This window comes from Pristis pectinata, chromosome 18, assembly GCF_009764475.1.
Source record: "Pristis pectinata isolate sPriPec2 chromosome 18, sPriPec2.1.pri, whole genome shotgun sequence".
In the NCBI taxonomy this organism is placed as follows: Eukaryota; Metazoa; Chordata; class Chondrichthyes; order Rhinopristiformes; family Pristidae; genus Pristis; species Pristis pectinata.
In genome coordinates, this window is record NC_067422.1 from 9213574 (window position 1) to 9227453 (window position 13880).

Consider the following 13880-nt stretch of genomic DNA (forward strand, 5'->3'; position numbering starts at 1 on the left):
CTGAAGACCTCAGTGCCTCAATCTAGTGAAATCATACCCATACCACAAGCATTTAAAATGTTATTGCAATATATTAAAAAAATCTGGAGGAAAAGACGAGATATGCCACATATAAAGGACATTTTCATTCAAGGACTAATGAGTATTTCACTGCTGTGCTTGCCCAAATAGATAAAGTGAATGTTTTAAAAAAGCCAGTTACCTCTACAAATCTGTCCACTTCTTCCCGGCCATGGTCTCCCTTGCCTGACATCAGCATGAGTTTATTCTGCAGTTCTTTCAGGTCTTCAAGAGTGTGACTTCGTACATCCTCATTGTCATCATGAGCTTCTGGTAGTTTTAATATGATAGCTGACCCCAAAGAAAGCTGTGCAAAAAATGAAAATTATTAAGCACAATCTAGGGAAAATATAAGCACTGAGGAGGGTCTAGGCATCATAGAGTCTCCTTGTCATGCACGCTCCAGATACTGAGTCCATGGCTACATAAAACTATAATAAATGCTCACCATGGGAAAACTTCAGCTGATGCTACCATTTCATATCTCAGACTCTGCAGAGAGAGGACAGTGCCCTAGGATGCAGAGATTCTGACCTTCTGTGAGAACAAGGGCAACCACAGTGATTGCAACAACTTCTGAGGCATTTCTTGCTACGTTTCATGGGGAAATCATTTGTCGATGTTGGCTGAACACATTTACCAGAATCCCAAAATAGATTTAGAACTGGAGATCCATAATTGATGTGATCTTTTCAATTTTGCAGTTGCTGTAAAATGCCATGACAAAGAAATATAGAACATAGAAAACCTACAGCACAATTCAGGCCCTTCGGCCCACAAAGCTGTGCCGTGCATGTCCCTGCCTTAGAAATTACTAGGCTTACCTATAGCCCTCTATTTTTCTCATCTCCATGTACCTATCCAAAAGTTTCTTAAAAGACCCTATCGTATCCGCTTCCACCACCGTTGCCGGCAGCCCATTCCACAAACTCACCACTCTGAGTAAAAAACTTACCCCTGACATCTCCTCTATAAATATATTGCCTTTATCAATCTCTCCACCCATGACTTTATATATCCAGAGGTGACAGGGGCACACATTCTTATCTAGACATCTGAGAAGCAAGTTCTACAGGCCAAGGTTCACCAAGACAGTCTTCACCGATGGCAATACAGTGGGGCAGGTGTGGCACACTGATACAGCTGATGGAGCTGCTGCCACACAGCTCCAGTGTCCCAGGTTCAATCCTGAACTCTGATGTAAGCTGTAGAAATGTATGGAGTTTGTACATTCTATGATCACGTGCATTTTCTCCCACACCCCAAAGACATGTGGGTTGGCAGGTTAATTGGCATCTGAAAATTGCTTTTCGTGTATAGATGAATAAGGAAAACTGGAGGGAATTGAAAGGATACAAGTGGGTGCTTGACGGATGGTGCAGAGTCTGTGGGACAATGGGAGTTTTTGTATGACTCTATCGGTGACCTCCTGCACTTCAAAAACCAGTCCACATTGCTTTGCCTGTGAAGGCCAAGGTCAGTGTCATTCTCAGCTTAATTTTAGGCTGCAGCTGCTCATCCATGGCCTGTCTCTCATTCTGCTCCTCACTGCTGCATTAATGAGGTTATTTGGTTATACTCAAATGCAGAAGATATCAACAATCTTTCCCTGCACCCAAAGTAAGAGGTTGAGAAGGCATGGGGATTTGCTACCATTGTAGCAAACTCGTTCTACTCCTTCAGCAACATACACAAAATGCTGGAGGAACTCAGTAGGTCAGGCAGCGTCTATGGAGAGAAATAAACAGTCGATGTTTCGGGTCAAGACCCTTTATCAGGACTGGAAAAGAAAACAGCAGAAGCCAGAAGGGGTAGAGGAAGGAGTATATGCAAACAGGTGATAGTTAAGTTCGGGTGATAGTTAAGTTCAGGTGAGAGGGGGAAGAAGCAAGAAGCTGAGAGGTGATAGGTAGAAGAGGCAAAGGGCTGAAGGGGGAGGAATCCGGTAGGAGAGGGTAGTGCACCGTGCAATAAAGGGAAGGAGATGGGGAATAGATAGGCAGGTCATGAGGGTGGGGGAAGGGGGGGCCCCACAGTAATGAGGGAAGAGAAAAAAAGAGGGGGGAGAAAAGGGCAGGGAAAGAGGGGAGGGGTTACCGAAAGCTGGAGAAAATCGATGTTGAGGCCGTCAGATTGGAGACTGCCATCACTCACATCTCCTCCACTTCCCGCATGTCCGCCCTCATCCCATTTCCCCCCCACACCCCGACATACCAGGGACAGGGTTCCCCTTGTCCTCAACTACCACCCCATGAGCCTCTGCATCCAAGACATCATTCTCCACAACTTCCGCCACATCCAACAGGATCCCACCACTAGGTACATCTTCTCCTTCCTTCCCCCCCCCCTCCGCTTTCCGTAGGGATCACTCTCTCTGCCATTCCCTTGTCCACTCGTCCCTGCCCACAGATGAACCTCCCGGCACATATCCCTGCAATTGCATTAAATGCTACACCTGCCCCTACACCTCATCCCTCACCACCATTCAGGGCTCTAGACAGTCCTTCCAGGTGCTCCACCTGTGAATCCGAGGGCATCATTTATTGCATCTGGTGCTCCAGGAGCGGCCTCCTCTTCATCAGTAAGACCTGACGCAGATTGGGTGACCGCTTCGTCGAGCACCTTCATTCTGTCTGCCACAAAAGCAAGGACCTCCCAGTGGTCATCCGCTTCAATTCCACATCCCACTCCCATACCAACATGTCTATCTATGGCCTCATCTACTGCCACATTGAGGCCAAATGTAGGTTGGAGGAACAACACCTCATATTTCACTTTGGTAGTCTCCAACCTGACGGCCTCAACATCGATTTCTCTAACTTCCAGTAACCCCTCCCCTCTTCTTCCCCCTTCATTTTTTTCCCTTTGTCTTCCCTCATTCCTGTGGTCTCCCTCCCCCTCCGTCCCCTTGTCCTCATGACCTGCCTATCTATATCCCACCTCCTTCCCTTTATTCCATGGTCCACTGTCCTCTCCTACCGGATTCCTCCTTCTTCAGCCCTTTGTCTCTTCCACCTATCACATCTCAGCTTTATACCTCTCCCCTTCTCCCCCTCCTACCTTCCCCCTCTCACCCAGACTCACCTATCACATGCCTGTGTGTGCTCCTCCCCCTCCCCCAACCTTCTAATTCTGGCTCCTGTCTTCTTCCTTTCCAATCCTGGGTCTTGACCTGAAATATCGACTGTTTATTTCTCTCCATAGATGCTGCCTGACCTGCTGAGTTCCTCCAGCATTTTGTGTGTTGCTCCAGATTCCAGCATCTGCAAAATCTCGTGTCTCCTTCTACTCTTTTTACCTTTTACAGAAACTTCCCTGAGGTCTCTACGCAGAAGAGTCTCTATGGTCTCTTTGAACAAAGAACATAATTCCTGAGATTCTAACTGCGGCAAGATCTGCAATAAATCACAACAGTTGGATGCGCTGAAACTGATGTAGCTCTGTATTACACAGGAACATATGACAATACTATTTTGGGCACGTCCTTTTAGGTAATCACAATCTTTATGGGACTTTTAAAAACAGTATTACAGCAACAGAAAATGCTGTTTAAGTGCCATTTAAAAAGTAGAAAAGGGATTTCTAGGCTAATGTTTTTGTCTTCATTGCAGAAGGCACAATTTATGTAACAGAAATGGAGAAGAGCCGAAGGCCTACTGACAGTAATAAAGTTAACTTTAGATTCCTAATAATGAAAGTACTAGAGAAATTATAGGAAAGGACATAGGAAAAATCCATGAACCTCACAGTATCCGTGGAAAGAGAACCAGAGTTAATGTTTCATGTCAAAGAACTCTGACAAAGGGTGTTCAACTTGTGTTGCCAGTATTTTCTGTTTTTATCTCAGATATCTAGCATCTACAATTTCTTTTATTTTCATTGAAAGAAATAGCTGCTGAAATAGAACATAGGGCAGCACAGCACAGGAACATGTCCTTTAGCCCATGATGTCTGTGCCAACCATGATGCCAATTTAAACTAATCCCCTCCATTCCCTGTCCTTGTCCTTGTCTAAATACATCTTAAACATAGCTTATTGTATCTGCTTCCACCACCTCCCCTGGCAGCACGTTCCAGGCACCTACCACTCTGTGTAAGAAAAACTGCCTCCCAAATCTCCTTTAAACATTCCCCCTCTTACCTTAAACCCATGCCCTCTAATGTTTGACATTTCCACCCTGGAAAAGTCTCAGACTATCTACCCCATCTATGCCGCTCATAATTTTATATACTGTTATCAGGTCGCCCCTCAGCTTTCAACACTCCAGAGAAAGCAAGCCAAGTTTATCCAACCTCTCCTTCTAGCTAATATTCTCTAATCCAGGCAACATCCTGGTGAACCTCTTCTGCACCTTCTTCACCATTATTTCATTAGGCAGTGTTTTTCTGAGGGTTTTTTTTGAAGCAGCAAAGGATGTGGCTTATCAAGATTTGAATTTCATAAGGAAACATGCAAATTCTGCTGATTGGCAATAACATTAGAAGGAAAAGAGGATTGAGTAAACAGTTGGAATATATGCCTTTTTCAAGTTGGCAGTCAAGTTGATTGCCAAAAGATCATTCCATGTATCTCGATTATTTATAGTTTATATTAATGATACAAATAAAAAGAATATAACATGGCCAAGTTGGCTGATGATGTAAAGTTTGGTGGAAAAGTGAGCTGCAAGAAGATTTTCAAGAACATACTGAGAAAACTAGCAAATGTTTGTGTATAGAGGGATCTTGGTGTACTGACTGGTTAGTGCTTTGGTGAAATCTCGTTTAGAGAAGAATGTACAATTCGATTTTCATAACTAGAGGTGGATATACCTGGCTTGGAGTTAGTGCATCATAGGTTCACTAGATTCTTGGTGTCCTGAGGAGTTATTGTCTAAGATTGGTCCATTCTCATTGGAATTTAGAATGAGGAGTTATCCCATTAAGGTATACAACACCGTTAGAATGATTGACAGGTTAAATGCCAAGATAATTTTGAGTCCAGGTGGAGCATTTACAACTATAGACAATATCAGCCATTGAGGACACAGAGGATATGAAAACATGGATGCTTTTTACCCCTCAGGTATTGGTTGTTCCCTCCTGTTTGGTCAGGTTATGGAGTGTGCTATGAAGTCGTTACATCAATTGAATGTGTACTGCGATATTTCCCCGGTGGAACTGTGAGTTTAGCAGGCCAATAGCATTGTCCACTACTGTTTTGGTCATAGTGTTGCTGTCATTGTAGAAATGCTTAATTTGAGTGCTGGGAGCACACAGAGATGTCAGTACCAACAGAAGTCATGAGAAGAATTTGTTTTCCAAAACCCAGCCCTTATGTCCATCAAAGACGTCAGGCAAAATCAACTCCCCAAAAATGAAGGAGTGATGTCAGCTCCCAAGAAATATGGCATTGACCATGAGAAAACTGTTGTGGTCAACAAGGAGAAAAACTCTTTTCTACTGACGACCATAAAAGCAGAAGGAGATAAGAGCAGGAGTAGGCCACTCAGCTCCTCAAACCTGTTCTGCCATTACCAGGCCTCATTTCTTCATCTGGGTCAGTTCCCCAGAGCTCTCAATTCCTTGATCTTTCAAAAAACGTACCTACTTCTTGAGATACTCACAACCATCTAAATTCCAATGATTCACCACCCATTGTGGGGAGAAGTTCCTATGCACTTCAGTTAAGAAATGCTGGAGGCTGTTGAGGGGAGTCTTCATGGGCATGTGCAGTGGATGGTAGTCTGAAACTTGGGGAATCCAGTAATGCTGGCATATCCCCCTGCACCCAATGCCATCTCCTACTTGCAAAAATCAAAGTTGTTTTAAAATGACATCTCTAATGCTGCAGTAAGCAACACACTGATATATAGCAGACATCAGTGGCAGCTGCCTAGAATGATCCAGGGGCCAAGAAGGTGACAGTTACTGTGGCACTAACCTCCATAGCAAGAGCATTTCAGGCTACAGGTAATCATGAAGAATGTCACATATCTAAGTGATGAAAACATAAGCCTGTGTATTACTCCAGAGAGAGACAAATTCGGATTTTGTATGTCTGAAAACTCTCTAAGGTCTTTGTACCTGTGCACTTCTGTACCTAATTGCCCTGAAAACACAGTTCTGTTTTTTTTTAGTCCTTCAAGTTCTCCATCAGAGTGATGTGGATGCTCAGCCATTGAGTATTAAGATTAATAGATTTTTGCCCATGAGGGGAATCATGAATATGGGATTGGGCAGGAAAAGTGGATGAGGCACAGGATCAGCCATGGTCTTAATAATTAGAGGAACATGCTCAGGGGCTTTATGCCCTACTTTAGTTGGACATTTATGATGTTCATAAGAATCATCCTGGAAGTTGCTACTTATACCATTAAAGTGGAAAGAATATATCAATTTATTAACATGAATATTACCATAAAATGAAGAACATTTTACTCCAGCCTCTGTCCTACAGTACCTTGTTTTTCCCATGAGAACTGATGTTATAGATTCCACTGCTATTTATGGCTGAAGCCAGTGAAAGGGATGACTGCTCTACAGATCCATGGCTCTCCTTCACAGTTCTTAGCCATTCCAAATACCGAGCTGAATCTCGCTGAAAGTGGAGGGAAAAAAAGAATGAGCTTCTTTCAAAACCCATTTGCAAACATTAATGATTTGGGCAATAAAACACTAGTCTATCTTGTGTATTCTTTTGAAGCTCTATCAGTATCCTCAAGTATAATTCAATAAAAAAACAAATCAATCTCCATCTTCAAAGAGAGATTCAGCCATGGTTTTCCATTTCACCTCTTCTCCTGATGCGTGGGAATAAACTACTCAAAAAATGAATGCCAAAGTGTGAGATGTCAACCAGCATTACTTGCTGTGCACAAATTAAATGCTCCACTACAGCAGAGATTACACTTCAAAAGAATATTTTACGTTTTAAACATTTATAATGCGAAGAAAAATGTTATTAATCCTTAAAACTGTCTATGATTTGTCAAAATTTAATGCCAATCATACAGCCATAAAAACTGGTGAGAGAAATGGAAACACTGGTAAAAGCTGAAATGAGGTAAAAAGGGTTTTTCATTTAGCATTTGACATCATTTTCATTTAGCATCTTGGTCCAGTCGTTAAAGTATTCTGATCCACAGGTTTAGCTCAAAATAGTTCTCATACCACTATTCCTTGGTAAGTCAATGCACATTTAAATCTGAGCCAGGGGTAGCTTTTAAGACATACCACAGAAGTAATGGTGGAATTGATATGCCCATATGCAAATACAAGCTCAATTCAAAGAAATTCTGACGGAATTTAGCACTCCTAATTCAAGAAAAGGAATGCTCTTAAACAAAATACAGAATACTTGAAATTGCATTTTGAAAAAAAACTCTTCCAGTTCAGACTTATAGCTAAAACAAGAAGCCATTTGTAAACCAAATGGCTCACTCTATAAAATAGGTTTACCTCATTTGTACAATAAGCTAAAATTAATTACACTGAAAGTTAAGCTTAGATTTACCAATTTCTTAGTAAGATATGGGTCATTATCTAAAGCATTCCACAACTTCTGCAGGCAAGGCATAAAGTCAACAAATCCAGCATCTGGCTTAATTTCAAAAAGTAATGATGAGTAGCCTAACACAGCATCATGAAAACAAGCCACACGATCAACTTCGAGATCATTTTCACCAGCTGAGATTGAAGCCAAGTCAACAAACACCTTTAGTTCAGTTACATCTGGTAAAAAAAAGAAAAAAAATGCATCAAAATCTTTTGCACTGTCCACCAGAAAAAATATAAGCACTGTTAAACAGAATTATTACCTAAACAAGTTTTCTTTGAACAAAAAATGATTTACTCTACAGCTAAGGGATCCTAAAATTAATGAAATCAAGAACAGTAGGCACTTACTTTCAATCCACATTACATTATTACAGTTTCACTTATTTAACTCATCACTTTGTGCCAGGTGTTAATTCACATAAGCTTGTATCATAGGCACAAGCTCTACTTGCTCGGCCCTCTTGAAACATCTCTTATATGGCTCCCAACCTCCAAGGTATTAGCAGGATCGTGCCAGAAACAAAAAACACCTCATGTTTGCCTCTCCCAAGATGCCCAAAAATGCACTTAACTTTTGTAGCTGCAGTACTCCTAACATTGTTACCTGTGCTGCTGCAGCTGTTCTATGAGAGAGATTGGTGAGCCAGTAGCAATTAGCCTGCAAATGATAGAAACTAAGAAACTGCCCTATTTTGCATTTTGACAGCTTATGGTGTCAGATGGCCTTTTCCAGTGTTTCTAAATGTCATTTATGATCAGAGACACTTGAGAAGTAGTTGAAAAATATCAAAACAGTTTTGAAAAATAATTTTAGTAAAATATCATACAATAATTTAATTCAAAATGACATTTGACCTTGTGAACTGAAAACATTATTAAAATAAATTTTAAAATAACAAGTGACTGACCTTGTTAGTGAATGTCAGGGAACATATTCAAATGAATGGGCCCAGTAGATTTACTTCTCTAAAATGGAGGGAGCAGATGCAAAGTGCATCCAGCTCTTTAGCTCAGTAAGTTGCAGAACATCTCTAGACTTAGTGGTGAGACCAGAGGTAGAGCAGAGATCAAAATAATCATATTTTACAACAATCTAGTAGTTTACATGGTCATTAAGATAAGATTTCTTTATTAGTCACATGTACATCGAAACACACAGTGAAATGCATCTTTTGCGTAGAATGTTCTGGGGGCAGCCCGCAAGTGCCGCCACGCTTCTGGCGCCAACATAGCATGCCCACAACTTCCTAACCCATACGTCTTTGGAATGTGGGAGGAAACTGGAGCACCCACAGGAAACCCACGCAGACACGGGGAGAACGTACAAACTCCTTACAGACAGCGGCCGGAATTGAACCCGGGTTGCTGGTGTTGTAATAATGTTACAGTAACCACTACACTACCGTGCCTGCAAGACTAATCATTTTTGCTTTTTTTTAAATAAAATTCCAGATTATTAACACAATTTAAATTTAACAGGTGTTGTAAGGGGATTGAAACTCAGGTCTTTGGATTGTTAGTCCAGGTCTCTGGACTGGACATCAAAAAAAAATTGCAATGCTCAAAATCTGAAATAAAAACCGAAAGTGCTGGAAATACTCCGCAAATCAAGTAACATTTGTGGGAAAAGAAACAGGGTTAACAGTTCAGGTTGAACATCCTTCATCAGAACAGGGAAGGAGAGAAAATAAGTTAGTATTAAGTTGCAGGAAGGGTGGGGGAAGGGACGCAAGACAAAGGGAAGATCTGTGATAAGGCAAGGTCAAGACTGCCCCAGGGATAAGCTGTAAACAAGAGCATTCTGGTCAATTGCAGTCAGTGAGAGAGAATGTGTTTTTTTGATGATCATAACTATGAAATAAGGGCAGGCAGAGTGAGAACACAGACCATGCAATATAAAAGTTGGGAAATGCAGGGCTGCAGGACATGCCCAAAAGGTCTGGATGTGCTAATGTAAAGCAAATAAAACTGAGCCAATCTCACAGATGGATGACTTAGCTTGTTCTGATATAGACAGAGGTAGTCAGTATCTTAAGTTGTAGAATTTGATGTCGAGTCCAAATGGTATTAACATACCCAATCAGAAGATGAGGTGCTATTCCTCAAGTTTATTTTGGGCCTCATTACAGCACTGCGGGAGGCCACAGACAGATAGGTCGGAATGGGAGGAGGAGAGAGAATTAAAGTGGCAGGTAACAGGAAACTCAGGGTTGCTCTTATAGGTGTATAAGTCACTGTAGGTACTCTGCAAAGTGGTCACCCGAAGAGCATGTGGTTTCTCCTAATGGTAAAGGAGAGCACATTAAGAACTGTGAATGTGATACAGTAGATTGAACGAAGTGCAAGTAATTTGCTAATTCACCTGCAAGGCCAATTTGAATCATGGATGGTGAGAAGGGAAGAGACGAAAGGACAGATGCATTATCTGCAGTTGCATAGGAAAATATGAAGGGAATGGCTGGTAGGAAAGGGAGGTTGGACCAGGGAGTCGCTAAGTGAATGGTTCCTTTGAAATGCTGAAAGATGTATCTGGTGGTGGAATTACATTGAAGGATGTGGATATTGTAAAGCATGGTCTATTGAATGTGGAGGCTAATGGAGTAGAATGTGAGGACCAGGGGTAATTCTATCATTCTCTGTCCAGGAGGGGAGGGGAGAAGGCAGACATGAGAGAAATAGATGAGATGTGGTCAAGGGCTCTGTTAATTATAGTGGAGGGCAAGCCATGGTTCAGGAAGTGGGAAGGCATCTCAGAGTCATCTGTGTGGAAAGTCTCAGCATCAAAATAAATACAATGGAGACACAGGGAATTGGGAAAATGGAATGGAATTCTTACATTGGAAGCAGGGTAAAGTGAAGAATAGTTAAAATAGCTGTGGGAGCCTGTAGGCTTGTAAAGGTGGTTTGTGGCTAGCCTATCCCCTGACATGAAGATAGAGAGATCTAGAATGGGAATGGTAGACTCAGAGATGGACTATGTGAAAGTTAGAGCAGGATGGAAATTGGCAGGAAAAGTAGTGAAATTTTCCAAGATCTGCATGAGTGCAGGAAGCAGCACCAATACAGTCATCGATGTGCCAGAAGAGAGCCAAGTAAGACTGAAACAAAAATTGTTCCACATATCACACAATAAAAACAAGCAAAGCTTGGACCTGTCCAAATTCCCACAACTACACTTTTGATCTGGAAAGAGTGAGCAGAATTGAAGGAGAAGTTGTTCAATGTGAGAACATGTTCAGCCAAGTGAATGTGTTGGTGGAGAATAATTAGTTTGGCTTCTGCCCTAAGAAGAAGCAGAAGGCCCTGAGGCCATTCTAAGGTGGGATAAAGGGATTGTACTTCCATGGTAAAGATGAACAAGTTAAGACCAGGGAACTGGAAACTGTCAAAGTGGCAGAGGGCATCAAAGGAGTCATGGAAATGAGAAGGAAATGGGCTGGGGAGAAAGGATAGAATTAAGGTGGGAAGAATTAAGTTCAGTCAGGCAAGATCATGCTGAAACAATGGGTCTGCCTGCACAGTGCTGTTTGTGGATCTTGGGTAGGAGGTACAAGTGGGCTGTGTGGGGCCGGCAGACTGCAAGGGGTACCAGAATTTGAGTTGTTGAAGTTTGCAATCACTGACACCAGAAAGCCAGGAACTAGACTGCACACTTCAAAACTGACACTGTGGTAACAAAGTCTAACATAAGCTTGAGGAACAACACCTCATTTTCTGTCTGAGTACGTTGCATCCTTCTGGATTTAATATCGAATTTTTCAACTTCATATAACGCTCTTTTTCTGTATCAGATTGGGCCAGGTCATCCATCTGTGAGTTTGGCTTAGTTTTCCCTCCCAGCAAGAACACAGCCTGACCTACTTGTTCTATAGCCCAACATTTCACAACTTTTACATTCCTTTGTTGGTATTCTCATTTTCTAACTACCTTCATTTCATTGCTTTTATGAACAAAGGACCACATTCTCTCTCCCTGACTGCCCCGTTAAATTCATCGACCAGACGGACCTTATTTACAGCATATCCTTAGAACATCATTGGCCCTACCCTTTGAAAGGTATTCACTTTATCTTATCCATCCCTCTCCCACACTCCTTGTTAACTTTGATCAGAAACACTAAATCTGTTTCTCTTTCCACTGACCTGTTGAGTATTACCAGCATTTTATGCTTTCATTGCAGGTCTCTGGATTATTAGTCTGGTAGTTTAACTGCTGTGCCACAACTAGTTCCATTAAAGGGCTGTATATCTATCAGGAAGGAAGCATGTTCCAAAGGCACTAGGAAGCTAGTAAAAGAAGATTAGTAAGAATCATTGAAACTGATTGAGTGGGGAATAGGGAAGGCAGGTGGTGAGCCATGAGGGGAAGAGAGGTGAGAAGTGTTGGGAAGGAAGATCGCAGGTAGCTTGTTCAACTAGTTACATGCACGTGGGGTGTTGTCACTGCATTATGCATCATGTGTTGCTCTGCTCAGGGAACAAATACAGACAAAATTCCAAGGCTGAAGTGCAGATATAATAAAGCAACAGCCAGTTTACTTTAAAAATCAACTGACTCAACAAAACTTAAAACTCAAAACTAGTTTCTAAAAACAATACTCAAATAATTAGAAAAAAATATTAAGCAATACCTTCTGCATGATTTGCAAAATCTTTTGCTTATTTACCTTTCAAAGCCTCTTTGACCCATTGCACAAATTGCTGTCTTTGAGTAAGCTCTTTCAAAGCTTCCATGAGAGGTTCTGTTATTTCCACAAGTTGATTCTTAGCTTGTATAAGTTGCTCATCTATGCAATCCAGACTTTCATTCCCATAGGATTTATCTGTCTAAAAAAAACAGTAAAATTACCTATCATTTTATTTTAAATTAAATTACATATCCCATTTCAATCTTTTATTGGCCGGTAGTAAGACTAATTACAATCCGGAGCATGAAATTAGGATAAAGTAGTTTTGCTAGAAGGGCAAAACACTTAACACATTAGAAACAGTAGGGCAAGGTTTCCAGAACTAGTCAAAGTCATTACTTCCATTTTTTTGGTTATATCTCAATGACAATACTAAATTCCTTCAATTCTTTCTTACTTCAGAGATCAATTAATCTAATTTCTTCAGGACGCAGGAGTGTTGTCAGCTTCATTAAGGAACTAACAAAGAAAAAAAAACTGCACCTATTTTACAAGCTTTGTTTGGATTTCAGGCTACAATCAAAATTAATTACTTGGAAGCATCATGGACAAGGCACATATTGTTGACTGGCTTCTAAAACAGCTATCAAAAAATCCACTATATTACTTCATCAACAATTTCTCCCAACAACAACCCTGACCTCACTCTATCAGAGATACTCCCTTTCCCTTATCCATGCCTCCCCTACCATCTCTGCAATTTAAAACTAACCTGTCTTCCATCTCCTTTGACTCTGACAAAAGGTCTTCGACCTGAAGCATTAACCAATATTCCCTCTCCATAGATACCGCCTATTCTGCTGAGTGTTTCCAGGATTTTCTGTTTTTATTCCTGACTTCCAACATCAGCAGTTTTCAGTTGTTGAAAATATCTGCATTTCTAAGTTGTGTTTAGTTTGTAGACTACAATCAAAATGATCAATTACTTGGCAGCATCACGGCCAAGCCACACATGCACAATGGCATTTTAATTAGGAATAGTGACCACTCAGAAAATTAGAATACATATCCTCGTTCACAGTACAGGACATATAATTCCAATTGCTTACATGATTTACTTTATATCAACGTGATGTCAATTTTTCTTCCACAGATTCTTTAGCAGCCCCTCAATGTACAATGGCAGAAGGGCGTTCTGCACAGAGCCTTTGTGGCAACTGTACTAAGTTTTAGTGAATCCTTTAGCACACATTCCTGGAGCTTGGAATGTACCAGTCTACAACATTTGGCCATGGGCAGCAGAGAAAGTACAATTCTCCTGAGCTGATAATCTTCTAGCAGCAGCTGATGTTTGTCTCAGTTGAGTAGCCCTTGGGGTAGTATAAGTGAGGAATCCTGTTTCTGTACAGTACCTATGGGACAAGCTTCAACAAAAACATTCCTACCAGGTCTTTTATGGCAAAAATAAATTCTGTAAGGAGGTTTGTCATTCACATTTTACAGAAGGAGGTGGATGGCAGTCTGATCACCCCACCCCCCGTAGCCACCTTGTGAGCAGTTTGCAATGACAGAGACTCCAACCGTGCATAAAGGATTTAACAGTACAACCGTGCATAAAGGATTTAACAGTAAGGACGTTTCATAACATCAGCCC

General features: G+C 41.3%; 1 protein-coding gene across 1 annotated transcript in view; it reads right to left on the bottom strand.

The window, feature by feature from the left end:
* Nucleotides 1-13880, bottom strand: part of LOC127579787 (E3 ubiquitin-protein ligase rnf213-alpha-like) — a 148809-nt gene that overhangs the window by 74720 nt on the left and 60209 nt on the right. The window contains 4 exon segments of the mRNA XM_052032715.1: nucleotides 203-367; nucleotides 6503-6640; nucleotides 7556-7773; nucleotides 12266-12425. Of these exon segments, the coding sequence (XP_051888675.1) occupies nucleotides 203-367; nucleotides 6503-6640; nucleotides 7556-7773; nucleotides 12266-12425 (681 nt within the window).